Source organism: Alexandromys fortis, unplaced genomic scaffold (assembly GCF_014885135.2).
Source record: "Alexandromys fortis isolate MF-2015 unplaced genomic scaffold, M_Fortis_MF-2015_v1.1 scaffold_30, whole genome shotgun sequence".
NCBI lineage: Eukaryota > Metazoa > Chordata > Mammalia > Rodentia > Cricetidae > Alexandromys > Alexandromys fortis.
In genome coordinates, this window is record NW_026067922.1 from 4,052,011 (window position 1) to 4,066,840 (window position 14,830).

Genomic DNA, 14,830 nt, shown 5'->3' on the forward strand with positions numbered 1-14,830 from the left:
TCTCTCTCTCTCTCTCTCTCTCTCTCTCTCTCTCTCTCTCTCTCTCTCTCTCTCTCTCTCTCTCTCTCTCTCTCTCTCTCTCTCTCTCTCCTCTGTCTTATATAGCCCAGGCTGGCTTCAAACTCACTGCATAGCCAAGGATGACCTTGAACTTCTGCTGGGATTAGGGGGAACGTGCCACCTCACCGTTGGTTTGGAGGGACAGCAACTTGGGTTGTAAGTGCTGAGTTACAAGGCTTGCACCATAGTGCTTTTTTTCTTTCCACTTCATCCGTGCAAAAATATACAGACCTATGTTCAGTTAAGATTTTCCACACAGATCCTCTTCCTTGCTCTTGATCCCTGAAAATCTTGAAGGAAATTGTGGAGCTGCTTTAAAAAGAGATTTGTAATTCCTCTTGCCTTAAACAAATACATGACATATGGTTTCTTTTGGGTGGTGGCTCAAAGTCAACGTGCAAACGTTGGCTGGGCACATGAGATGATGTTGATTTTTGTGGTGGAAAACATTGCCTCAGTGGGAGCAGCTGCTATGTACTAGAAAGGACTTGGGGCTAGGAGACAGGAGTCATGGAGGCCAGGCTTACTCCACTGCTTATCAGGGCTTGCTCCCCTAAACCTCCACCAGATGTGTATGACGAATCCTCTGCACTGCCCAGTTCACAGGATCCTGTGTTAATTTCTACGATGCCTTCAGGTCTTTCAAAATAGGGTGTTGTTTTATTAGTAGAGCACATACAGCAGATACAATTAAACCAAGAGGTTAAAATTCCGATTTCTGAAAACAAAACTGAAGGCTGTGTGTGGTGGCACAGGCCTGTACTCCTAGGCACGTGGGAGGTGGAGACAGGAGGATCAAGGTCCTCCTTGGCTTTGTAGTAAGTTGGAGGCCAAACTGGGCTACTGGAGATCCTCTCGCAAAGAAACAATAAGTAAGATGGATAGATAGACGGATGGATGGATAGATAGATAGATAGATAGATAGATGGATGGATGGATGGATGGATAGATAGATAGATAGATAGAAAGATGGATAGAAAGATAGATGGTTAGATAGATAGAAAGATAGATAAATAAAAAGATGGATGGATAGATAGATAGATAGATAGATAGATAGATAGATAGACAGACAGATAGATACATAAATAACTGAGGGGCTGGGATGTAGCTTGACGGTCGAGTATTGCCTAGTACACACAAGGTTCCAGGCTTGGTCTCCAGCCCTCAAATTGAAACAAATAAAGCCCACCAATGGCAGAGGCAAAAATCCCTCTTCCAGACAATGCCTTTCCTCTTAGAAATGCCTTAGTCTAAATACTTTATTTTTTAAAAAATGTATTTCACTTGTTTTTCTGAGAGTACCTCACGGTATATCTTGAACTAGCCTTCGTCCTTAGCCTCCAAAGTGCTTTGACTACAGCTGACATTACCACTCACCGCTACTAATCTGTTTTGGAACTACATACTGACGGAGCAAATAGCATCAATCTGTCCTTTTATTAGGAAAGGAGGAGCCGTGACAGACACCTCCTAAGGACCTCATTTCTTCCTAGGGCTGTGTTTTTTTTTTGTGTGTGTTTATGTGTATATGTGTGTGTGTGCGCGCGCGTGTGCATGTTTGTGCGTGTGGATTGAAAGTGGAGAATGGACTGAAAAAGAGATGTGCTAACTGGATCCTTTCCCGTCTAGTCCTGGCAATGACCTGGCTTTGGGCAGCTAAGAGAGGGCTGTGCAAATCAGGTTAGAGGAAGCAATGTGAACTAGAAAAGAATAAATGGTGATGAACATGTGTTGAGTGACTGGAGGGCACAAGATGCCTTTGTGTAGAAAGGATGTCGGAGCTTTGAAGGGGAGGGTTCTTCTTTCCTGCCACTGCAACTGATGTGTAGGGCAGCAACAAGTGAAAAGATGCAAAGAGAAGTGGCCGGGAGAGTCTAGGGGGGGAGGAGGAGAGACACCAGGACATAATCTGCGATCCTTAAAACAAGATACACTCCCAAAGATGGAAGGGCAGTAGCTGTGTGTTGTTATCCCATTGTCTCAGCTGAGACTCACATTTCAATGTGAATTCTCACTAGGGGATTCTGAAGGCCCCGTGTTATTAACACTCAGCACAAGGATGGCTTCTGGGAAGGAAGCAGGCAGTGATGCTGCTGGGATTAGGGGATGCTACCAGACCTGGCTTCTCAGAATCCCAGAGTTCTCTGGGAGTGAGGTCTGTCCCATTTCTGATCATGGTCTGACTGCCGCTTAGCCTTTTGTGTTCCTCACACCCTTCCTTGCAGGTGTTTGCAAGAGCAGGCCTTTGGACTTGGTGTTTATCATCGATAGTTCTCGTAGTGTCCGGCCTCTGGAATTCACCAAAGTGAAGACCTTTGTGGCCCGCATCATTGACACCCTGGACATCGGGGCAGCTGATACGAGGGTGGCTGTGGTGAATTATGCCAGCACTGTGAAGATAGAGTTCCAGCTCAACACCTACTCAAACAAGCAGGCCCTGAAACAGGCTGTGGCCCGGATCACACCCTTGTCAACAGGCACTATGTCAGGGCTGGCTATCCAGACAGCGATGGAGGAAGCCTTCACTGTGGAGGCAGGAGCTCGGGGGCCCATGTCTAACATCCCCAAGGTAGCTATCATTGTGACGGATGGGAGGCCCCAGGACCAGGTGAATGAGGTGGCTGCCAGGGCCCGGGCATCTGGTATTGAACTGTATGCCGTGGGTGTGGACAGGGCAGATATGGAGTCCCTCAAGATGATGGCTAGCAAGCCCCTGGAAGATCATGTGTTCTATGTGGAGACCTACGGAGTCATCGAGAAGCTTTCCGCTAGATTCCAGGAGACTTTCTGTGGTAAGTTGGTAAGTCTTAGCTTCCAACTAGCAAGGATGTTATAGTTCCTACCTTGTGTTCCTGGAAATTGGTTTGGAAGGATTTATTTGTTTTTAAGTTGTGCGTATGTGTGTGGGTATGTGCACATGAGGCAAGAAGCCTCAAATCCCCTGCAGTTGGAGGCAGTTAAAGTCACCCCAGATGGGCAATGGGCACCAAACTTGGGCCTTCTTCAAGGGAAGTATGTGCTCTTAGCTGCTGAGCCAACGTTCCAGCCCCCTGGAAAATGAAGGTCTATTCATTTTTTGGGAGGGGGTAGAAATTTTATGGAAGAATTAAACACATGCAATGCTTTTTTGGGAGGTCTCACTCTCTTTTTTTAACCAACCTAAACACATGGTGTTGGTTTAGAAATACAAGGCTCCACTATATGTAACTTGGTTTGTTCATAAAACCTTCATGTTTGCATTAGACATGGTAAGTTCTGGAAATAACCAGAATAAACAATCCCGCTGCTCCCTGATGGGGTCAGAAATAAAACCCCAAACCCAAAACCCAAACACTCAAACTCAAGACATCTCTTCAGTGCCCTCTTCTCCACCGTTAACACTCCTCCCCTCCCCTCCAAATGTTTTCCTTAGCTTGACGTCTCCAGATTTAACACTGCCTCTCTTGTTCTCCCGCAGAAGCCAGAGTGGTGTCTGCCCCTGGAAGGACCAGTGGGCTGGATCCCAATATCACTGTCCATGATTATGCAATGAAAGCTCATTTTCAGATTTGACTCTTTCTCTGCTTATTCTTTTGTGGAACAATTGGATTAGGGACAAGAAGGGTTGTGTTTTCTGATTCACTTAGATGCAAGGAACAGATTAAAAACAAATTATTTTGTTCATCTTCTATTCTTCCTTTTGGATGGAGTTTGAATATGATCATGCTAATTTTATTAGCATTTCTTTTTTGGCATGAATTAATCAAATGCAACTGTATGAATCTATTCCATGCTGGAAGCCTTTTTTTTTTTTTTAAATCAGGATGTGACCTGGGTGTGATGGTATTGCCTGTAACCCCAGAATTTGAGAGGTGGAGTTCAAGGCCAGCTTCAGATATATCCTGAGTTTCAGGTTACCATGCACATGAGGAGACCATGTCAAGAAAAAGAAAACAGAAATCTATTTTTAAAACTTTAGAAAAATAGAATTACGGTTTGTGGGTGTCACGATCTAAAAAATCATTTGGAGACAATCATTTGAAAGCCTCTGTGGGATGTTGAAATGAGTGTGGACACTGTTCCAATTTAGGTGAATTCCTAAAAATGACACTTTGTGCCACACACATTCTGTATCTATTCATACTGATCACCACATACCAAGTCAAGGAAACTGCTCCCAGCCTTCAGGTACTATTATGGAGTTGGTGAAAAAGACAAGCAAGGGAGCCAGTGGCTACAGTTGCAAACATCAATGAGACTCTATATCTAAGCGAATGTGGAACTCAGCATCATCAGTGGGTCGGGAAATGGTAGATGAAATCTTGGCCGCATTGCGGTCATTCCTGGCTGAGATCCCCTTGCCTTCTGTGTCCCGGGACACTAGGCTTTCACAAGACACCACTGGCTATACTGGCAACTACTTGGCATTTATTAGGCTCTAGAAAGAAAGTGCCTTTTTTTCTCTTTTTTCCCAGAAAACCCCCTTGAGCTGTGGGTGAGAGCTCTTCTGTCAGGGCTCTGGTCTGTGGCTAGGTTGGGTCTTAAAGTTAGCAACTAGGGGTGGGCTCCAAGGCTGTAAAGTGGGGAGTGAGTGGCAATCTTTCCCTCACTTACAAAAGACCTGCTTGTTCTGGGGGCAGCAAGTGGGGGGGGGTGTCCTCTCTGGAAAAAACATCTGAGGGACAGTTTGTTGTAGTCAACGGGCTGGAAAGATTATTGCATGAAAAGGTGCTTCTTGGGAAAATATTAGCCTTGTCCTCTTGCCAAGGGCACTGGAGGCTGCGTTACCTGCTACAGGAGTGTTAGTCTCCTCTAACAGGCCTTGGCTTTATAGAAATGACTAAATTCATTGATTCATCTTTTAAAACACGTCACTGGGCGTGTGTGTGTGTGTGTGAGGGGGTCATTCCAATGAGATATAAATGTTTCCAGGAGCAAGGAGTTGGAGATACAATTTAGCCGATGTAATCTTATACCTTTCTATTTTAAAAATATTTATTTATTTATTATATATACAATATTCTGTCTATGTGTATGTCTGCAGGCCAGAAGAGGGCACCAGATCTCATTATAGATGGTTGTGAGCCACCATGTGGTTGCTGGGAATTGAATTTAGGACCTTTGCAAGAGCAGGCAATGCTCTTAACCGCTGAGCCATCTCTTCAGCCCCTCTTATACCTTTCTTTTTATCTCTTTATGTTTATAATTTAAATCCATCATCTTTGAAGCTACTAAGAAGCCAAGTAGATATCTGGGCATTGGCCATGTGATGGGCATGCAGAAGGAGGCCGTTGGCTGGATGGCCTTGCACCATTTGCGTGCTCAAGCAAATTCACTGCCCAAGTGTGAGTTAATACCAGGCCAATAGGCACGCTTGTGTTCCAGTGCTCTTTAGGCACAGAATGTGGAACTGTTGCAAGCAAGGTCCCAGCTACGCGGGGCCCCGTAGCTCATAGCACTCTTGAAGGTATGTTATTATTCTCCACAGCTCTTATGGTCGAGAGGCAGGAATCTGTCTTATGGGTATTCAATTTGGCCAAATAAAACATCAAGTTGCCTGATTGTTTGATTCCAGCAACTACAAATTCAGAACGTCCTTTCTCTTTTGACAGATGGTATAGCCAGATCTATAATTCTAAATCGACAGCATCTCAAATCAATATTTAATGCTCCCTCATCCCCCGTTTTAAATAGTGAAGTCAAAATGGAGTCCGAAAGAAACCTAGAGGCAGAAGGAAGTGACTAAAATGATTCTTTGGTATTGACGTAACTGCTGTGCCTATTCTTTGCCTAGCTCTGGACCCGTGTGTGCTTGGCACACACCAGTGTCAGCATGTGTGCATCAGTGATGGTGACGGCAGGCACCATTGTGAGTGCAGTCAAGGGTACACCTTGAACGCCGACCGGAAAACATGTTCAGGTGAGGCTTCTTTAGGGCGCAATGGTGGAACAGGAGCTCTCTGACGCCTCTTCTCCAGGGGTGGGGTCTGTCTGAGCCTTTGACTTCAACCTTCTGGCAGACTTAGCACTGCTCAGCAGCTTTTCTTGATAGAGAACATGATAGAAAAGTGAGAACCTACTCAGGGCAGTCTAGCCTAGCACAGGCCTCCTTGGTACTATTTTCTTTCTTTCTTTCTTTCTTTCTTTCTTTCTTTCTTTCTTTCTTTCTTTCTTTCTTTCTTTCTTTCTTTCTTTCCCTCCCCTCTGTCCGTCCGTCCGTCCGTCCGTCCGTCCCTCCCTTCCTCTCCTTCCTTCCTTCCTTCCTTCCTTCCTTCCTTCCTTCCTTCCTTCCTTCCTTCCTTCCTTCTTTCCTTCCTTCCTTCCTTCCTTCTTTCTTTCTTTCTCTTGTTCTTTTTTTTTCTTTTTTCGAGACAAGGTTTCTCTATGTAGCTTTGATTTCTGTCTTGGAACTAGCTCTTGTAAACTAGGCTGGCCTCGAACTCACAGAGATTCCCGTGCCTCTGCTTCCTGAGTGCTGGGATTCAAGGCATGTGCCAGCACCTCCCAGTTTGTTACTATTCTTAAAATAAGATTAAGCCAGGCAGTAGTGGCACATTAACAGGGCTACACAGAGAAACCCTGTCTCGAAAAAAAAAAAAAAAAAACAAAAACAAAAATCAAAACCAAACCAACCAGCTAAACAAACAAATAAATAAAATAAAATAAATTTAAATTATATTTGTGTCCTTGTGTGGGTACGTGTGTGTGAGCGCAGGTACCCGAGGGTCTCCAGGAGCTGGAGTTACAGGTGGTGAGCCACTGCCTGTGCTGTTAGGAAGCAAACTTAGATTCTCTGCAAAAGCAGTACGCCTCCTTAAACACTGAGCTGTCTTTTCAGCCCCTTCTTTTCTAAAAATTAATATTTTAGGTTAGTATGCAGATAGGTTTTATCATGGTATTTTCATATGTTTGTCATTATATTTTGCTTTCATTTTCCTCAGCACTGCCTCTCTCCCCAGTTTGCCTCCCTCCTTCTCCCAGTTTCACACCCTTTCTGTTTCCCTAGGACACCCATCCCATTCCCTCTCTCTGCTTCTCACCTCCCTCAAGATCTCTTCCTCTTCTCCCATGGACCCTTCGAGTTCTGTGACATACAAACACACACATCCAATTTTAGTAGATTCCTCATGAGAGAAAAGATGCGATATCTTTCTGAATCTTTTTTTTTTCTCTTGCTTGACATAGTAATTTCCAGTTGCATCCATTTTCCTGCAAAAATCCTGGTTTCAGTTTTCCTTACGTCTGTGTAAGATCCCATTGTGCATCTGCACCACGTTTTCTTCGTCAGTCCATCTGCTGGTGAACATTTTGTGGGTTCCATTTCCTGACTTCTGTGAACAGCTGTAAACGTGGATGTGTTGTGTTGACTTAAGGTCCTTACTCTGCTCGCTCTTTTCTTTGTTAATGGTCTTAAAGAAGACACCGATAAAAGAAATGGTGAGAAAGAAGGGATCCAAAACTCTTTACATGTTTTCCTTTATTTTATTTTATTTTATTTATTTTTTTTTTGAGATAGGGCTTCTTTATGTAACCCTGGCTGTCAAGGATTCACTTTGTAAACCAGGCTGGCCTCAAACTCACAGAGATCTGCGTGCCTCAACTTCCAGGATTTAATCCTGGGATTAAAGGCATGCACAACCACTATCCTCTATTTTTTCCAAATTTATATGCTAATTTATAAATTTATTTAAGTGTTACACACATAGACATAGGAATGCATGTACATCATCTTCGTGCAGTGCCCATCGAGGCCAGAAGAGGTTCGGGGTCTCTTGGTACTGGAGTTATAGACAGTTGTGAGCTGCCATTGGATGCTGGGAATCGAACTTGGGTTCTTGGAAGCACAGCCAATCTTCTTAGCCAGCGAACCAACTCTTCAGCCCTGGGATCCAAAACTCTTGATACTTTTGGAGATTTGACACCTTTTCCTGGGTTTTATTTCATTAGACACAAGCATCCTAATTTTTCTCTGAGACAGTACACACTCATGGACACCAGAAGTAGAAAGGCCGAAGGTATCTAAGTACCACACAGAGTCAATGAGGAACAGGAATTAGCCTTTTTACCCTTCTTTAATCGTAGGAGAATTTTTGTGAAGAAAAAAGACATCATTTAGTTCAAACTGCTAATTTTATAGTTAAGAAAATTGAGATGCAAAAAAGGGAAGAGGTATATGTATCGGTGGGTCTGTTGGCGAAGGAACAGGACCAGAGAGTAGGATCCAAATTCCATCAATGCCTGTGCTCACTCCCTCTGTTAGTGTGTGTGTGTGTGTGTGTGTGTGTGTGTGTGTGAGAGAGAGAGAGACAGTGTGACTGCTAAGGGTTTGCTCACCTCATTCTTTCCATGTGTCCACATCTGCCATACTCATCTCTTGACAGCTATTGATAAGTGTGCCCTCAACACTCACAGATGCGAACAGATCTGTGTGAACGACAGAAACGGCTCCTACCACTGCGAGTGCTACGAAGGTTATACCTTGAATGCAGACGGAGCCACGTGTGCAGGTGAGTGGGCTGTGCACACGTTCACCTGTCACCGCACCCAGTGTTGAAGGGGAAGCCTACGGCTGGAACTTGATCAGTTTTCCATTTTAGCCACCCTGGGAATTTTCTGTTTCTTTTCTTTTTTTCTTTTTCTGGTTTTTTCCCAGGCTGGCCTGGAACTCAGATATCCGCCTACCACCACTGCTCTGAAGGGCAGCAGGAACCGTTGGCACTTCTCGGGTTCCCTGTCTTTTAGAGACACCAGCTGGACAGCCACTGTTCCCTCCCTCCCTGACAGTCTCGCCTGATGTGGTAGCACAACTGGTGTGTTCTTGCTGAAACTTTAGAAGCATGAGGAAGCCTCAGACAGACCCAAAGGGGGAGAGTCTTAGTCCGCCATGTTTTCCGGTTCTTCTCAAATGTGTCAAAAGCATAAAAACAAAGGTAGACCAATGAAATGTCTCAGTATATGACAACTTCATGTCATGTGGGATCTTGGATTGGATCCTGGACCAGAAAATGGACATTAGGAAAGAACTGGGAACATCTGAATATTGAGTGAAGATCAATCATCCTGTATCGGTGATTATGGTGATCATAGTAGACTTATCTCGATTATTGGCATTTGGGAATAGAGCAAGTAAGTTTTTTAAAAAGCCTGAACTTGCCTTAAAAATGAAAATTTAAAGGTTAAAATAATAGATTAAAGCTGAATATGTTAGCTCATGGCCATCACCCCAGCACGTGGGTAGCAGAGGCAGGAGGGTCACTGTAAACTCCACGTCTTCTTGGGCTGTAGATGAGACTCTGTCTCAATCTTCCCCCACACAAATAGTTTCAAATATGTCAATACAAGTCTCTTCCCTTCTTTCTGGGTGTGGTGATCAATGACAGCAATTCCAGTGTTCAAGAGGCTAAAGATTAGCCGGGCAGTGGTGGTGCATACCTTTGGTTCCAGCACTCGGGAGGTAGAGGCAGGCAGTTCTCCGTGAGTTTGAGGCCAGCCTGGTCTACTGAGCAAGCTCTAGGACAGGCTCCAAAGCCACAAAGAGAAACCCTGTCTTGGGGAAAAAAAGCTGAAGATTTCGTGCCAGCTTTGGCTACATAGTAAGACCCTGTTGCAAAAACAAAAAATGTACCTCTACTGTATACCTGCCTTTCTGTTGTATATCTATATTTATCTGTATTTATTCTGTATATGTATTCTGTATTTATTTACCTACCTACCTACCTATTGCCTGTTCACCTAATTCTCACAGGTAAGTACACTGAATAAAGAATTGGGTCCCAGACTCTCATTCCACCCTAAATTAGTTGGTCTCCTGGGTCTCTTGTACCTTATTTATGACACAAATGTTAAAATAGAATTTCTCTAAACTCTATTTTTTTTTCATACTCCTGGATCTAGTGCAGTTAGCTGCATAAGTGACTGGTCTATTTCTGGGTTGGAATAAGTACAATAAACCTAAAAGGAATGCATTAAGTATTAATGAGATGCTTGGGTTATAAAAAACTCAACACTGATGATATTGAATGAAGACCTGAGTATAACATCGGAGACTAATTATCATGTGTGAAGGATCTTATTAACTCTGCTAATTTCTTGTTAGAGCAAACAATGCTGACAGTTTTGCCTCGCTTCCAGCCAGCTTCCCTCTCCTATATTTCAAGCTGTTTTAAAGCAAGCATGTTTCTGTCTCTGGGTACTGAAAGACTCTTTGACTCTTAATTTTAAAATTCCCCTCTTGGACGCTCTTCTGGCAGCTCAGGATAAATGTGCTTTGGGTACACATGGCTGCCAGCACATTTGTGTGAACGACGGAGCCGGGTCCCATCACTGTGAATGCTTTGAGGGCTACGCTCTGAATGCAGATAAGAAAACATGTTCAGGTAAGGTCCATTCCACAAACCCTTCCCTGCTTGACTCTTTCTATGGTGGTGAAATGAACCTGCCATCCGCAGGGAGAGAGGCTCTTGGGGGGAACTTAAAGACCCAGGCTCAGGCATCTGGCCAGCTTACATGCTTAGAAGCATGTTGCCCGGGGGGTTCGTGAGCTCATTGGCTTTTCCAAACATAATAACTTCAGAAAATTACTGGGAAATGGGTAGGGAATGGGGGTATGAGAAACGCTAATGATATATGGGGTCCCCATCCAGGAAAAAATTTAGAACCCTGTACACTGGGGCCTTTTTAAGCAAATAGAGGAAGTCAGCTGGACAGTGATTATTTGCTGTGATAGGCTGCACTGGTCTTTTTCCAGTTACAACTTGGCCCCGGGGACTTTAGTGTTGATCTTTAAGCTGGATTCTTTTAGCAAAGGAGACTTTGTGAAGGGTTGACTTAGACCCACACAGGCCTTCCAAGGTGTTGGAAGCGGGGACATTCTTGACTGTTTGTAGCTGATCAATCTTCAGTGACTCAGGCCTTGTGACTTGGCTAACGAGCCCCTGCTGGGACCATTAATCCTCATTAATTTGATTTAGGTTCGCTGGTGGAACAGGGCGGCATTTATACACATCAAAGCTGTCTATCTGGAGAGGCATTTCTTGCTCTCGAGGTGCTGTTGTGTTTGGCACATTAGCGCTTTCAGAACTGTTCCATCTGCTCCTCTTCCTCAGGGAACTAGATATGGTGGGATCTCGTCAAGATAAATGAAGGGACACGGCACATCGGTGGCTCTCTTGATTTTGTGCTTTTTTTTTTTAATTTTTGTTTTTGTTTCTGTGAGACCGTGATTCCTGCATCCCCAGCTGACCTGAACCTCACTGTGAAGCCCAGTTTGCCTCAATTTGCAGTAACCCTAAGTGCTGGTTGAAACTCAACCGTCTGTTGAGTGCCTGGGTACCCCACGCCTGGCTCTTCCCTCTTTAAGAAATGAAATCAGACATGGCTTCTAATCCCAGCCACTATGGAGATGGGAGCAGGAGGACTACGATCAGTCAGTACAAGACAAGAAACAAGAACAGGGCTTTGGCCCTTGTAACGGCAGAGAAAGGATCTGCGTCTCTCTGGAGCCTTTCTGGGTCCAATAAACTCTTTTCACTTGTTCTAGGCCATTGGACACAGGACCCACAGTGTGGTGCCTCCTCTCTTCCCCACTCAAGTTTGGGCATGCTACCTTTATCTCTGAAATGCTATTTATGCGATAAGCAGAGCACTTCAGGATTTAATTGAATATATCATCATTCATCTTATTAAGTTATTGTTTTTCTTTTTCCATATGAGAAAGAGAGAGAGGAAGAGAGGGAAGAAGATAGATAGATAGATAGATAGATAGATAGATAGATAGATAGAAAGATAGATAGATAGATAGATAGATAGATAGATAGATAGATAGATAGATAGATAAAATGAACATTAGTGTTCAGGTCACCAGTGACCAATGTTTTTTGTCCCACCTCGTAAGGTATCAGTGGTTGGTCTCTAGGCAATACAGTCCTTTGTGTGTGTGTGTGTGTGTGTGTGTGTGTGTGTGTAGCATCAAACTTAGCTCCACAGACAATGATGTCTGAATTAGTGATTTCCTTCACGGCTGTGACAAAATGCCCAGCCCAAGCACCTGAAGGCAGGCAGGTAGGCAGGTAGGCAGGTAGGCAGGAAGGCAGGAAGGCAGGAAGGCAGGAAGGCAGGAAGGAAGGAAGGAAGGAAGGAAGGAAGGAAGGAAGGGTTTATTCTCTCCACAGTTGAAGGGTATAGTCCGTAATGTCGAGGAGGCCACAGCAGCAGGAGCTTGAAGCTGCTGGTCCCCCTGGAGCTGATAGTTAGGGAGCAGAGAGAGATGAAAGCTGGTGCCCAATCAGCCTTCTTTTTTTTTTTTTTTTTTCAGTTCAGTTCTGGACACCAGCCCATGGGAACGGTATCACCCATATTTCTAGTGACTCTTCTTATCTCAGTTAGCACTCTTTAGAAACTCCTTCACAGACGTGACCCCAGGGATTCTAGATTCAGTCAAGCTGACTCTCAGGGTTATCTACCACAGGCTTCCTAGTCGATTATTTTTGATGATGATCTATAAACAGCATTGATAGGTTTCAGAAATGCCTATGGTGAGCTCTATACTGCCATTGAGACTCAGTGCCCTCAAGTATATTGGGAAGGAGAGAAGAGGAGTCCCCTCAGACAGCTGCCGGAGAGCGAAGGGGAAGGAACAGCCAGGCGTAGCATGGGGAGGAAAGCCGTTTCTTCTTCCTGGAACACAAGAATATGGGTGATGACTCAAGGCTCCACTCTCAGTGTTGACTGGGACCAACAAAGCTTTGTATTCCAGAAGTTTGTGTTTAGGGTTCTATTTAACTAACAGGTAAACATTTTCTTTCCTGCATGGTTTGGGTCAGTCCGAGACAAGTGTGCGCTGGGCACTCATGGCTGCCAGCACATCTGTGTGAGCGATGGAGTGGCATCCTACCACTGTGATTGTTTCCCTGGCTACACCTTGAATGACGACGAGAAGACGTGCTCAGGTGAAGACGGATCCTCTAAGTAGATTTCATTTTAGGAAAAATCAATCTAGGAGGAACCACTTTTTTTTTTTTAATTTATCATATTGAGCTGCTGTCCTCTTCTGCTACACAGTCTACTTTCTATAATTTGATCCCATTTTCTTCTCTCATTTTTCATTCTAATTAATGTCTCAGCCTGCTTTTTATTGCTATTGTGGTAAATTATGCATAACAGCAAATTTACTAGTCTGACCCTTTTCAAGTGTTCCGTGTCAATGGTCGCCATGGTTCATCTTCAGAGTCTTTCACCCTCCTGTCTAATGCTCTGCAGTCACGGGAGAGTGACTGGGGACTTGCCAGTTTCCCCCAATGCAGTGAGGGCTTTGATAGGCATCCTTAGATCAATTTAGGGGAGCATTGACTGCCCCTTTCACAGTCTTGCAGTGCACTCAATACTGCCTTGAGTTCTTTCCACTTGTTTACATTGTCTTTAATTTCTTCCAACAGTGTTTTGTAATTTTCAGTGTACAAGCCATATACCCGAAAACATTCCTAATTGTTTCATTCTTTTTTTATTTTACTGTGAACAGATCTCTGTTGGAGGAGTCCGCTTGCTTGTTTACCAGCTGCTCAGCCCCAAAATAATCACACAGAAACTGTATTCATTAAACCACTGCTTGGCCCATTAGCTCTAGCTTCTTATTGGGTAACTCTTACATATTAATTTAACTAATTTTTGTTTATCTGTGTATCACCATGTGGCTGTGGCTTACTGGCCAAAGTTTCAGCATCTGTCTCCAGTGGGGCTACATGGCTTCTCTCTGTCTCTGCCTCCTTTCTCCCAGCATTCAGCTTAGTTCCCCCCCCAGCTCTATTCCCCCATAGCTCTGCTATAGGCCCAAAGCAGTTCCTTTATTAACCAATGATATTCACAACATATAGAAGCGAATCCCACATCAGATCTCTCTGTCTCAACTTTCAATTTTGCTATACCAGTGCTCTTTAATTTTCTAAGGGGTGTTTATAGTAAGAATATCCCATTGAGCATGTGGCTTCACAGATCTTAGTGTCCGTTAAGCAAGAACACTGGGCCAACTGTCCATCTTATACTCTGTACAGAGATGATTGGCTGATTTTGGCAGATACTTTCTGGCCAGGTATGGGCAGGAGAATCAGTAGCTCAAGCCAGCGTTGGGCTGTCTGAGCGGAGATTCTGCTTCAAAAATAAACAGGAGATGGCTGAGGGAAAATGAAGATGTGGGTTCTGATCCCAGGCACCCACTAAAGAGGCAGGTGTGGAAGTACATGCCTGTAATCCCAGAATTCTGTGGGCTTGCTCACCAATCAGTGAACTCCAGGTTCAGTAAGAGCATCTGTCTCAAAATATAAGGGAGGCAGTGATAAAAGAAGACACTTGATCCCTGGCACCACCCCCCCACATGCACACACTTCAGTTTATCTAGGTTGGCCATCAATATAGCTCTGAATTGAATTTGAAGTTCCATAGTATGTAAGGGTAAAAAAATTATACTTCTCAATTCAAATCATTTGATAGAATAGCAGTCCTTTGTAGGAAATCAGGAGTGACCTAGTTTTAATCTTTGAAGTATTTTGGTTGTATAGATAGATAACTGTTCTCATATCCATGACTTAAGAGAACCAGTAGGATAGGAAGACTGTCTTCTTTCTTTCTTTCTTTCTTTCTTTCTTTCTTTCTTTCTTTCTTTCTTTCTTTCTTTCTTTCTTTCTTTCTTCTTTCCCTCCCCTCCGTCCCTCCCCTCCCTCCCTCCCTCCCTCCCTCCCTCTTTCCTTCCTTCCTTCCTTCCTTCCTTCCTTCCTTCCTTCCTTCCTTCCTTCCTTCCTTC

At 44.1% G+C, this 14,830-nt stretch overlaps 1 protein-coding gene across 1 annotated transcript in view; it reads left to right on the forward strand.

Annotated features, from left to right (window-relative positions):
- Positions 1 to 14,830, forward strand: part of Matn3 (matrilin 3) — a 25,042-nt gene that overhangs the window by 1,880 nt on the left and 8,332 nt on the right. The window contains exons 2-6 of the mRNA XM_050141888.1: positions 2,286 to 2,852; positions 5,834 to 5,959; positions 8,421 to 8,546; positions 10,290 to 10,415; positions 12,861 to 12,986. Of these exons, the coding sequence (XP_049997845.1) occupies positions 2,286 to 2,852; positions 5,834 to 5,959; positions 8,421 to 8,546; positions 10,290 to 10,415; positions 12,861 to 12,986 (1,071 nt within the window). The remainder of the gene's footprint in view (positions 1 to 2,285; positions 2,853 to 5,833; positions 5,960 to 8,420; positions 8,547 to 10,289; positions 10,416 to 12,860; positions 12,987 to 14,830) is intronic.